The sequence below is a fragment of the Fonsecaea pedrosoi genome, assembly GCF_000835455.1.
Source record: "Fonsecaea pedrosoi CBS 271.37 unplaced genomic scaffold supercont1.4, whole genome shotgun sequence".
NCBI classification, from domain to species: Eukaryota; Fungi; Ascomycota; class Eurotiomycetes; order Chaetothyriales; family Herpotrichiellaceae; genus Fonsecaea; species Fonsecaea pedrosoi.
Genome location: NW_013550612.1, coordinates 1,055,188 through 1,067,874, shown reverse-complemented (window position 1 = coordinate 1,067,874; position 12,687 = coordinate 1,055,188). Strand labels below are relative to the sequence as shown.

At 51.2% G+C, this 12,687-nt stretch overlaps 4 protein-coding genes across 4 annotated transcripts; 2 read left to right on the top strand and 2 right to left on the bottom strand.

Moving 5' to 3' along the window:
* Positions 1 to 199: 199 nt before the first annotated feature.
* On the bottom strand, positions 200 to 1,622 carry Z517_06177 (GTP-binding protein ypt1; the record flags this gene model as incomplete). Its single annotated transcript, XM_013427919.1, has 5 exons — positions 200 to 394; positions 446 to 673; positions 727 to 774; positions 850 to 973; positions 1,465 to 1,622. The coding sequence occupies 5 exons, from the start codon at positions 1,620 to 1,622 to the stop codon at positions 200 to 202; spliced, it is 753 nt and encodes a 250-aa protein (XP_013283373.1).
* An 816-nt stretch (positions 1,623 to 2,438) lies between these two features.
* Z517_06176 (uncharacterized protein) lies at positions 2,439 to 5,142 on the bottom strand (the record flags this gene model as incomplete). Its single annotated transcript, XM_013427918.1, has 2 exons — positions 2,439 to 3,965; positions 4,024 to 5,142. 2 exons carry the CDS (start codon positions 5,140 to 5,142, stop codon positions 2,439 to 2,441), a joined length of 2,646 nt encoding a protein of 881 aa, XP_013283372.1.
* Positions 5,143 to 5,621: 479 nt separating this feature from the next.
* Positions 5,622 to 7,245, top strand: Z517_06175 (uncharacterized protein; the record flags this gene model as incomplete). Its single annotated transcript, XM_013427917.1, has 2 exons — positions 5,622 to 5,836; positions 5,955 to 7,245. The coding sequence occupies 2 exons, from the start codon at positions 5,622 to 5,624 to the stop codon at positions 7,243 to 7,245; spliced, it is 1,506 nt and encodes a 501-aa protein (XP_013283371.1).
* Positions 7,246 to 8,347: 1,102 nt separating this feature from the next.
* Positions 8,348 to 11,680, top strand: Z517_06174 (uncharacterized protein; the record flags this gene model as incomplete). The annotated part of the gene is made up of 1 exon (XM_013427916.1): positions 8,348 to 11,680. One exon carries the CDS (start codon positions 8,348 to 8,350, stop codon positions 11,678 to 11,680), a length of 3,333 nt encoding a protein of 1,110 aa, XP_013283370.1.
* Positions 11,681 to 12,687: the final 1,007 nt, after the last annotated feature.

The following is a 12,687-nucleotide window of genomic DNA, read 5'->3' as shown; positions in this document are numbered from 1 at the left end:
GCCGATCTTGCGCCCCAACGCCTTCCGAAAATCCATGAGGGGCAAAAGCTGTAGGTTGGAAGACAGGAATATCTGCGTTTGCGCTTCGGTTGTCCCTTGCTTGAGCGAGGGCCAATGCCCTGTCTGCGTCAACGATTGACTATCTCTCCTGCCCGTTTCCCTTCTACGACAGGTCGTTGCCATGGCGGTTGTTGCTAATTTAGCAGCAGCCTCCAGCAGCACCTGATTGCACACCTTGGCCTTGTCCGACTTGAACCGTAGGTTTATTGTTGACCGTAGTGGTACCCATGCGTTCCTTGATCTGCCGGGCCATGGTCAAAAAGGCTTGTTCAACATTGGATGCATTCTTTGCGGAGGTCTCGAGGAATGGGATTCCCAGACTGTCAGCGAATTCCTATTGCATGATGAGTATTGCTCCTGCTCATCCGGAGATGCGCCACTGTACCTTTGCCATGGTGTACTCGACCACCTTCTTGTCCGACATATCGCTCTTGTTGCCGACGAGTAACTTGTTGACACCCTCAGTAGCGTAGCGGTCGATTTCTTGTAGCCATTGCTTGACGTTATTGAACGAGTCCATATCTGTCACATCATAGACCACACAGATGCCATGAGCGCCTCGGTAATAGGAGGAGGTGATTGTTCGGAATCGTTCTTGACCGGCAGTATCCCACTATTCCGATGTCAGGTAATGTAGCAAACTAACTGAGCGGAGTCTTGCCCTACAATTTGTAGCTTGACAGTCTTTCCGTCGAGTTCGATCGTCCGGATTTTCTAACCCCATGTCAGCCTCCCAGCTCTCATGACCCGGAACCCCAGGATAGCGGCGCCGAGTTCGCGACAACATACGAAATCGACGCCGATGGTAGAGATGTAAGATTCGGTGTACGTGTCATCGGCGAATCGCAACAGCAGGCATGATTTTCCGACACCAGAGTCTCCAATAAGCAAGAGCTTGAAGAGGTAATCGTATCTGTGGAACGATATCAATATTCAGGGTACAGGACGACGATGGCTTCCGAGGACGGATTGTCGAGGGATTGACTCTACACTCTGTTAGCAAAAGGCCATACTCTGTCAATGGCAGTGGAAACGATGATGGATTGCAGGCAACTGGGATGGATGGCTTACCACTCTGGATTCATGGTGCTCGATGATACAGGGGCTTCTCGGGGGGTTGAGTAGGGTTGAAACAGTTGGACGTGATTCGAACGGATAATTGAGAACGGCCTGGATCGGTGAAGCCAAGTAGAGAATGGAGTTCAAGGGAAAGGGTGAATTGATGGGATAATGAATCTGGTGTCTGGCGTTTGCGGCCAACCTGGACTTTGAGATCCGCTACTTGGAGACGAAACAGTGGCAACGTAAGAGGGCAGTTAGGCGCAGGCTCAGGCTCCTTTGTCACCGTTCTAGCTCCTTGGGATAATTGGGCGGCTGAAGCCTGGTGAGCCTGTCAGAAAGAACCTTCCGGAGTGGCTGATGATGACCAGGTCGGGCAGATCACGTGTGAAGCCAGAAACAGGGAATGTCTGCGATGGGCTGCGCTGCGACTTGCACTGAAGACTGCGTGACCCTTGATGCTTCCCGCTCTGTCTGTCATTGGTGATCAGCATCATGGCCATAGTGAAACTAGGCCTCACAATTCCCATCAGACGACGCTCAAAGATAGCATTACAAAGCCCTGCAACACGTACATTCACCAGCCACGAGACCAAGAATCGTGCAATGCACCTGAAAGTTAGCCCAACTCGCACCTATGCGGGCCAACACGAGGTAGAAATGATAACGACAACCATGTTGGTCAGAAGGGTTTTGTTTTATTAGCTTTGTTGACAAACTCACAACCTGCTTTACCTGCTGAAGAGGCTACATCTGGTCCCTACGCAACTCTCGACCCTTGAAGTTCACCCACTCAGGTGTATATGCTGGTAGCGGAGCTGCTGGACCTTCCCACGCGATTGGGCCGTGAGCATCAAACCACAATGTCAGGACAGCCTTCCTTTCCTTCACTCTATCACTGAGATCTCCGGCCTGTATGCAAGGATGAAAGTCCGCCATGTATCCACTGATCTCGACGGAGAAAGTGGACACCAAGATGTCCAAGGCACCCAAGATGCTATTCTATTGGTCACTAGCATGTCCCCAGATCATCAGGAGCCAGTGGACTAAAGCAAGAATCATGGTGTTATGACAACCTGGACTACTGTAGATGACAGACGACACCGCTCGCATCCAGGCGGCGCTTTTAGCGCACAAGGGCCGCAAGTCTAGCTCAGGTCGGTAGGAGCACCAGACGGAGGTAGGTATATCTTAGAGCACCAAGCTTTCTTCATCTAGATACATTCATCACGTCTCTACCAGGTCACATATTGACCAAGCCTGGTGTCACAACGCAGTAATCAACTTTTTCGCTACGACGTTCCTTTGCCCCGTGGCCTCTACGATGCATATCCATGTGCCTTCAACCACTCCAACAACTCCGCCTCATCACGATCCTTGTATCCGGCATTCCCTGTTATGGTATCATGCACGATGACCAAACTCCTGCTGAATTGCCCCGTTTCCTTGTCCTTGAAGAATTGTTCGATATCATCCCTGATCTTGAGATCCGAGTACTTGGGCAGGCCCGATTTGACCCATCTGTCAATAATGACACTGGTTACTCCCAATCGTTTGTAGACGCGAGCCCAGTTCTTCTTCGTATACTCCCAAGCAACATCCCGGGTTTCGTTGTTATTGGAGACAGCGATGATACCTCCGTGCGCGTCCTGTGGAGGGACTTGTTCCGACGTAACAAAATCTAGCAAGTCCCATGCATGTTCGGATTTCTTTGAGCGGCCAAGCGCTTGAATGCAGATCTCCTTTCCATCAACACTGGTAGTTTTGATGAATTCCTGCTTGATGGTGTCATACTCTGCTTGTCCGCCATTTGCCACCGCCAGGTTGAATATCACACCTCGAAGGTTTTGATGAATGGCCTTTTCATCGCCGGATTTCCAGGCTGCAAATTTCTTTTGTCCTTCAGAGATGATGTCCTGGTGGCCGGCGCCGGCAGCGGTGGCGAGGAGGAGTTTTCTCGATTGACCGGTCAGCCAGTCCTCACCCTCAGGGTAGTCCCAGCCTATTGCCTCTGCTGCTGGGGAGACCAATTTGAGGGTGAACTTCTTCAGTGCTGCAGAAATTTCCTTGTTTGATGCAAATACTTGTCGCACCTTCAACAGTGAGCTAGCAATCTGTTGCCACACCAAGAAGCTCTTTTCCCCCTTGAAGCCTTCAAGAAGAGACAAAAGAGCAGCTGTTGTACCGTTCCCAGAAACTGCCAAGGCAGTGGCATCACCCATCAGACCAATCTTGTCTTCGATCGAGAGCTGATCATGAGCTTCACCGAGCTTGATAAGCCGTTGAGGTGGGTAATTCGTGCGATAAAAGCCGCTCTGGTCGGCATTGATTTTGTAAAACGCATCATCCACCTCGCGAACAGTGTCCTGCTTCCGAGTCAAAGCACTGTGGACAATCTTGACAGGAGTACCGGTTTTAAGACCAACCGGAATCCACCACGTGGTTTCGTCTTCTTCGGCCTTGACGTCGCCGGTGGTCAGGAACCTTGATTGACGGATGGATATCTGGCCAGGTTCTTCTGCTACTGTAACCACCGGAAACCCAATCTTGCGGATCCAAGGATCCATGAAAGCTTGGACATCCTGCCCAGAGGCCGCACTGAGGGCAGCCCAGAGGTCGTTGGTTTTCGCATTTCCGTAAGCATGGATCTTGAGATAGTCACCCACACCTTTCAAAAAGATGTCTTGGCCGAGGTAGTTGCTCAACATTCTGATAACAGAGCTCCCTTTGAGATACGAAATGTGGTCAAAGATCTGATCTACCTCGAGAGCATTGCGGACTGGGACTTCGATAGGGTGAGATGCACGTAAGGAGTCGAGTTCGAGAGCTGTTTGGACAGCTTCAGCCTGGAGTCAACGTCAACAAGGGCAACACTGGTACAGTACCTCTAGACATCTTACGCACCACAAACTGACTCCAGACTTTCCACTCAGGGTGAAGGTGGTCGACAGCTAGCCAGCCAACCCAGGTGGCAAACCCTTCATTCAGCCACAACTCGTTCCACCAATCCATGGTGACCAGGTTACCGAACCACTGATGTGCTAGTTCGTGAGCAACAACGTAGGCAACTCTGTTTTTGAAACGGGCATCTGACTTCTCTTCGTCGTATAGAACAGCCGTCGTTCGATAAGTGACCAATCCCCAATTCTCCATGGCACCCATCGCGAATTCATGGACCGCTAGCAGATCTGACTTAGGAAGGGGGTACTCAATGCCGAACACGTCGGAAAAGTAGTCGAGGGTCTTGTGGGCGTGTTCCATCGCAAAGCGACCTTGCTCTTTAAGCCCCCGAGTGGTATAGACTCTGACCGGCAGGGGCTTGCCGTTGTACTTGCGTTCGGTAAAGCCTTCGACATATTCAAAATCCCCAATAGCCCACGCCGCCAGGTATGTACTCATAGCCGGCGTCTTCTCAAATGCTACCTTTTTCAAACCCTGCTTGCTTCCCTTGTTGGTGGATTTTTCTGGCATGTTGCTGAGAGCGACGAGGTCCTCTGGGATTTCGACCTCAAACTCGAAAGATGCTTTCAAATTTGGTTCGTCAAAGCATGGGAATGCCCTTCGAGCAGCACAAGCTTCAAATTGAGTGCTGAACATGTAGTGGTGCTCTCCATCTGTTGGAGTGCCCGCAGCTGGAGTGACAGCAGGCTTGTATTTGGACCGGTAAAAGCCTTCCATCGCATTGTTCATGATTCCCTTGAATGTAATGGCAAACACAGCGTCACCAGATGGTATTTTCTCTGAGAATTTGATTGTCGCTCGCTCACTCTTCTTGTCATACGATACATCGGCCATTGATGTGACAGTAGAGCCACCATCTTTGCTAAGGACTTCTGCATTTTTAATCTCTAGCTCTTTGACATTGATAACCAACTCTTGTGTTTCCTGGTTGACTTTTGAGTCAACCTTGACAATGCCATCGTAGCTCCAGTCCCCACCAAACTCGAGATTGTAGAGGGACAGGTCATAGTTGAGTGGCTTTATGGTATCGGGCAGGATATCGCGGTCCGCGGGAGGTGCCATGATTCTTCTAGCCTCAAACGAGCACCAGCGAACCTGGGGTAATGTCCAATTGAAGTGTTTGTGGAGAGGAGGTTGGCTGATTCGAGAATGAAGCGAGAATGTGCAAATGGTTCGTCTCGTGGCCGCGATCACAGGTCCAGCCTTGAGTGTCGACGTGAAACAAGAGTATAATTTGAATTCGAGCATCAAAATCCTCCTTCTCAAGGTCCAACTAGATCAGGAGTCACAGCATCCGACGACTAGCCTGTACAAACACCGCAAACGTGGGATGACCACCAATCGAGTCAACGCAATACAGAGGTACCTGATTGTTGCGTTGGCGGGGACTCCTGCTTGCATCATCTCCAACTGCAGCTCCAAATAATAATTTTCAGCCTTACCACATCCAGCCTCGTCTTGCACGCGACACTGTGTGTCCCAAACAAGTCGATTCCCTTCCTGCTTCCTCTCTCCTCCTGCGCATCGTCCCCTTCCATGTGATGCCGGCATCAGGGGACGAATTCGTCGTCGATGGATCAGATGACGATGCGCCCAGAGCATCCACCCGCGGCCGCGCAGCGGCTCGAAGAGCAAATGCTCGTGAATCTGCCCAAAGCTTTGAGGTAACCCGAACTTGGGATTTGCTTATTGAAGGCGCCGATGGAACCATTACAGGGGCCGTTGAGGGCCTCCTTGAGGCGGGCAAGAGGAAAAGGTAGGTTCATCGATCCAGTGACGAAAGTGGTCAGAAAGAGCGAGAGCGAGAGAGGAGACTATCGTGGAGGAACCAAAGTGCACCTCATTTGACCTATCTCACCATGGCTCTTCTGCAGACTCCTCAAAGACACCACACCTCTCCAGCGCGGCATCATCCGTCACCTGATTCTCATACTCGACATGTCCCTCTCTATGAATGAGAAAGACCTTCGTCCAACCCGTTACTTACTCACCCTATCCTACACCGAATCCTTCATCCGCGAATTCTTCGAGCAGAACCCGATTTCTCAACTGGGAATAATAGGCATGCGTGACGGTATTGCGCTCAGGATCAGTGATATGTCTGGCAACCCAAACTCTCACCTGTCTGCGTTGCAGAAATATCGCAAGGAAGAGCCTAAAGGCAGTCCTTCTCTGGAAAATGCGCTCGAGATGGCAAGAGCAGGACTATTCCACTCACCTAGCCATGGGACACGTGAAATACTGCTAGTGTTTGGCGCTTTGCACACTTCGGATCCAGGAGACATCCACAATACGATCAACAGTCTCGTCCACGATAAGATCCGTGCTACGGTTATTGGACTCGCAGCGCAAGTCGCCATTTGTGCCGAACTTGTCTCTAGGACGAACGATGGGGACTTATCGCCCTATGGAGTCGTATTGCACGAACAACACTTTCGAGAGTTGTACATGGCTGTGACAACTCCACCGATCACCCATGACAGTGCCAACAAAACAGCCCCATCCCTCTTGATGATGGGTTTTCCTTCTCGAACTGTGGAGGACCACCCCTCGTTATGCGCTTGTCACACAACTCCCCGAAGAGACGGGTATCTGTGCTCGCGATGCAGTACCAAAGTGTGCAGTCTGCCGAGTGAATGCCCTGTGTGCGGGTTGACGCTAATTCTAAGTACACATTTGGCAAGGAGTTATCACCATTTGTTCCCTCTGGTTAATTGGGTCGAAGTCCCCTGGTCGAAGGCTTACCGCAGCACTGCTTGCTTCGCCTGTTTGAAGCCATTTCCTCCGATCCCAAAGCTAAATCAGCCCCCGATATCAACCATCAGAGACCGTTCGCAAGGGACCGTGCGATCTACTGGCTCACAAGCGTCGAGCTCCACTCCTGGTACCAGCCGACCTTCTCAACCTACAGTTCCTCCCCCGACAACAAGTACTAGCAGATATGAGTGTCCTGTCTGCCGTAAACACTTCTGTATTGACTGTGATCTCTTTGCGCACGAGGTTGTGCATAACTGTCCTGGATGCCAGAGTGCAAAGATGCAGACAAGCTTGATGGGGGAGACAGAGATTCCGGCTCCTGATGGGCGTGAAATACAGGGCGAGAGCAACTCGACACAACAGAACGCGGTGGAGAGTCAGAATGGAGATAGGATGAGTATTGATTGAAGATTGAGAGCAAACTCGAGTTAAACAATCTCCTCAACTGTTGACACCAGATTTCCATGGCATCTTTGCTTTTCAAGCTAGGGCTATCGGGCTCAGTGTATTGTTATTTCGCAACTACATTACACACATGTCTCGAAATCTGTGTCTAAGGACTGATTGGCCGCTGAGCATCCGAGGGTCATCACATCACTACATATCTGCAACCATTTTTCTCGCCTATTCTAAATTGTGCAGCAATCACGTTCTTGTCCGACGAGCAAAGAGCCGGGCTGTTGAAGTCGATTCTGACACCACAACATTGGAAGAATCTCGTGCGTGACCTGGTTAATGCTGCTAGGGGTGTCGGGTAATTTTAGTATAAGCAGGCAGTTCTTCTCAAATCGGCGAGCTGTCGAGTGAAGAGTACCTCGTAGTGAGCTTGCGCATCAGTGCGAACTGGAAATGTTGAGGAGGTTGGTAGGACGAGATATGCAGAAGAATAACACGCGTTGCCCACGCGCCTCCCTTCGGAACGGAAAAACGTGGTAACCCTGTCAGACGTGTGCGATGCGTAATATCTGCACTGTCAGACAACTTTGCCGATCGATCCTTCCACCAAAATACAAGAAAATGGTGGAGTATCAACATCAAATGACAGGTCATGTACCTTTTTGGATGCAGCCCAATAATCTCCACCCCTGGCGAATTGGCGACATGGCAGATTCCTTGCTTGCAGACTCAATCACCACCACCAGCGTCCCTGCCACTTCAGATATCGACACATGTCTTCAGAAGTCTACAGTTCAGGATCGTACTTCAGCACTCTTGGTCTCAGCCTACCAATCCATACATTCTAATTCCACAACGGAAGATACACACGCCTGCATACTGTGATGTTTACAGACATACACATAATCCGCTGAACAACGAGGACAACCTTGCCTTGATGTCGAGAGTGCCTTATGAGACCCAGACCCGTCCTCGCTATATCTCATGGGCATGCTTTATCCTCTACTCACTGTGTGGTCAAGTTGGCTCAGACAGTGCGATCACCATGGTGTTTGCACCCTGAATGCACGTCAAACACCTGCATTGAGCAAAAGATTACTTTTGGCTGAGCAACATGCATGTTAAAAGTTCTAGCTATCGCTTTAGGTACTCCGGGTTAGACACGCAATTTTTAGCTAGAGAAATTACCGGTTCCACGTTCGAGCTGAGTCGAGAAAAGGGACGCCCAAAACCCTTCTTACCGAAAAACATCGAGCGCGCATCAAAGTACCACGCGGATCGGGGGGAAGACATCACTCGAATTGCGGGTTCGGATCCTCCGGTGTCTGGAAGATTGACGGCCTCGGGTGTGCAGGGGCTGAACAGAGTGGCAGGCGGTGCCGTCGTTGACAGAGCCGAGGATACGGAAGACGACGGTGTTACTTCTTGTCAATCTGAGTTGATAACGTTCAGGATGCCATCGAGGCGTCTGGCCTCTGACCAAAATGCAGGCAAGCGCACGATGCCGCGAAGACTCAGAGACCATGCCGAAAAACCCCATAACCACCCCAATGCTAAATTGACGTTTGACCTGAGTAATATCAGAAGAAAACTCAACTTCGACAGGAATTCCCTCGCCAATAGCCAGAAGCTTGCCAAACGCCAGAGACGCGACTTTATTGAATGCCGATGTCATCTGACCATATGGGACAACCGTGACGGTGCCTCGACACTGCCACTCGTCACCGAATCATCTCTCTGTCGGGTAGGCCGCGTGCAAAACGGTAAAGATGGAGCATATGTCTCCATAGAACTAGAAGAACCGTTCATCGTCAAGGTGTCAGCGCTCAAAGTTCCCACCAGCTCCCATGAGAGTAAACCAGATCTGGAAATGAGCACCAAGTATTTTCTTGAGGTCAAGATTATACCATGCACTGCTGACACTGAATGGCCTCCTATACCCATAATGGGTGACAGCACTGGTGACCACTTTACCCCGGGCCTCAGGAAGCTGGGCGTTGAAGAACTGCAGGGGGCTCTTGTCGCAAGATACACCCATCTTCCAACAGCCCCTGACCGAAAGGCTCCGCTCAGTGTGTTTTATCTGTCTGAAGGACGCACCTACCGGACAAAGTACGGCCTTGAGGTTATATCAACCTGGCACAAACCCGAAGTCTCCCCCCCATCTAGCGGCAAGCAGAGTAGGGGAGTGGACATGGAGACATTTCGCTTCCAAAAGCCCAAAAAATTCATCTTGCCTACCAGGACGAAAAAGGAACAGCCAGCTTTGCCCGAGGAAGCCACGGAAGAACTGGAAGTACATTATAAGTTTTCGGAAACGATGGTAGGAAGTACAGATACTGCAGAGCACTTCCGCAATACCGTGGTTCGGGGATACGGCTGTCCAATATGCGTGGGATGGGGCTCGAACAACAAACTGCAGGAACTTCTGTCACATCTAGGATCCGTGCACGCGGAATATGTCTTCTATCCCTCGAAGCAGCGGCGAGACAGGAAAACAAAGCAGTTAACCCAGCTCGAAATGAAGGTCGAAACTCTCATGGGCAGAAAAAGGGCAGAGAATGACAAGGCCTTTCCGTCAAATAGAGCAGATCGCAGCTCAACAGGGGAAGAGGTCCCTCTACAACCTCTTTTTAGCGGTAACAAGCCTTTCAGCTTTTCTGCACCAGTCAAGGCGGCTCCACGATATCCATTGGCATCCCAAATTCCCGATTTTCGAACGCCTATGCGCAAAAAGTTCAAAGCTATCCGCCTTCGGACAATGTATGATGAGCCCGAACACGTCTGGACCTCCATTACAAATCGACCAGTCTCCCCCAGTGAAGATCCACAGAGTGAAACAGATGATGAGGTGGACAACAGTTGGCAGATAGACTTGCATATGGAGAATCTCGATAACCTCGCTCGCCAGAAAGGTTGGAGCAGAAGCAAGCGCGAGTTGACTAAATGTTGGGACCGACACCGGATGGAAGAACAACTCGAGCACTCGCGCTACGTGTCGAACTCTCTGATTAGATTTGCCAGAAAGCACAGAAAATGGCTGAAGAATGGGGACGAGGAGCTGTGGCAGGTCTTCTTTGACTTCTTGGCCGATCTGAAAGAAACCGGCGTTATCGATGATAACGTGGTTTCAGACGTCAATGAGCTAGTTTTTCTAGGTCCTCCGCTTGCAGAAGATGGAACAAGCACGTCCGAGCAGCAAGAATCAGCCACGGTGAAAGCGAACACTCAAGTCAGTGATATTTCAAGAACGGGAGCTACCCAAGATGCGGAGCCCGCATCTCAGAGCACTGAGGCAGCCCATCCACGATCGGTGACTCCAGTAGACACGCCCAGTCCTGCCGACGAGCAAGAAAAGCCAGAGCAAGAAGATGAGAGACGACGACCCAGTCCTCCAACGGAATATCACTGCGGAGCCTGCCTACAGCAGATTGAGCGTGTGCACAGAGACGCGACTTACTGCACGGCTGAAGACTGCCCCTCGCCCAGCACTAGATATCACAAGGCATGTGCCTTGGATGAGCTGTCGGCCTGGAATAGAGGCAAATTGCCTCTTGATGGGGGCGTCGACAGTCCTCTTCGAGATTTGAGTCCAGCGGAGGAGCTGAAACTAAAGCACTGGGCATGCAGAGGTTGCACTTTGATGCGTTGGATGCTATGGAGATTCACGGAACAGGAGGAGGAAGAAGAAGAGGAGGAGGAGGAGGAAGAGGAGGAGGAGGTAGTAGAAGAACCATCCGTTCCGGCACCGCGGGTGATTCCAGTGAGATCAAAGAAGAGAGAAGAGGTGCCGCTGCTGAAAATAGCTGCCAAGGGTTCCTGGCGGCAGAGACAGAGGGGAAGGGAAGCAGAAGAGGCCAAGGCCAAGGCCAATGCAGAAGGCAATGAAGAGGGTAATGGGAAAGGCAAAGAGGTAGTGAGGGACGTGGTGATCCCAGGGAAGTGCAGAACCGAGACTCCGAACGAAGATGGCCCGAGCATGCCAATGGACAACACAGATGACACTCCCTTTGAGGACAGAATGGACCTTACTACCGGGTGCTGCTCAGACATTGCAATTGGGACCGGGGAGGGACCTTCTGGTCTAAACAGAGCGGACACACGGGTCAGAAAGAGATCTCGCACTCCCGCGGATGACAGAGTGGTCAATCCAGGTCGAGGCAGGTCTCGCACTCCTCTTGGAAACAGATCAGGGAATCCCATCAGGAAGAGGCCGGGCACTCCTATCGCGGACAGAATGGGTCTCTCCACACGGGTGAGGATGAGGATGGGCAGTCCCATGCGGACGGGAAATCTGCAATCAAGACTCAAGGCCGCAGGCGCAGGGCTGACGTTGAAGTCCGGGTCCAATGCGCAGCAAAAGGCAAAGGTGGCGGCGAGAGTCCTCGCCAAAACGGGGCGAATCGGTCTCTCGAATCTGCGCTTTGCCGAGTCGGTGCCTGATTGAGGAGCCTTTAAAGGGTTACAGGTATACGATACAATGTATGTTGAGCGTTGGGACATGGAACAATGCAAAAGAAGGGGGGGAAAGGTTAGGGGGATCAAAGACCAGGGAAACCCACGAAAGGATAGACGGAGATGTGCAATGAGACTACCACCTATTAATATCCCTAGCTAGCTACATAGTTGACACGACTCTTTTTCTCCCCTATTGGGGGCCTTCTTTCTCAAACTTCGTCTCCCGGAGTCCATTGCACCGATCCGCTTGTCGAGGGAGAGGGTCGGACTAGAGAAAGGCGACGGAGCGGACGGCCTATGGACCCATAGACCCACGAACCGCTTGCATCAAGAGGCCAAGTCGAGTCGGGATGTGGATTTCACTGCTATGGCTTGTGGTCGTAACGGGGGGTGCAACGAATCCTGTGGTGCGCTCTATGCGAAAAGAATCGCATGGACAGGATCAAGGTGGTGACCACAGGGTCTGGGATAGAGAGGGAGGAGATACGGTGAGGCAGAATGAGGGGGAAAGAATCGAGTCTCTGTCTGCAGGAAGAAGTATTTTTCGGATTTTGAATTGTTTTTTGAGAATCTTCCGCACAAGAAACTCTGGGGGGGAAAGCACATCCTGTGGAGCTGTCTTTCTGGCAGCAAGTCACCCGTCCCCTGATAGCTTTTCCAAGTCCGCCGTGAGGTGGACGTATTCTGGACTCCTAAGGCGCCTGTATCTCTTTTGACCTCCCCAAAGAAATGCTTTCAGTACCGTGTCAGATCACTGACATACAGAAACCAGGTAAACATGGGTTTTGGTGACCGGGAGGTTGTGTTTTTTTTTTGTTCTTTGCAGGCGAATCTCCAATATGCCCTCGACCGATGCTTTGGCATCGCGACCGGAATCACACATGTCAAGGTGATTCTTTCCAGGAGAGCTGAAGTGAGATCCTTGCATGGGCTGTCAGTGCAGCCATGAACCACTCATATTCCAAGACTCTTCTCGGACGATGCGCAACACCACAG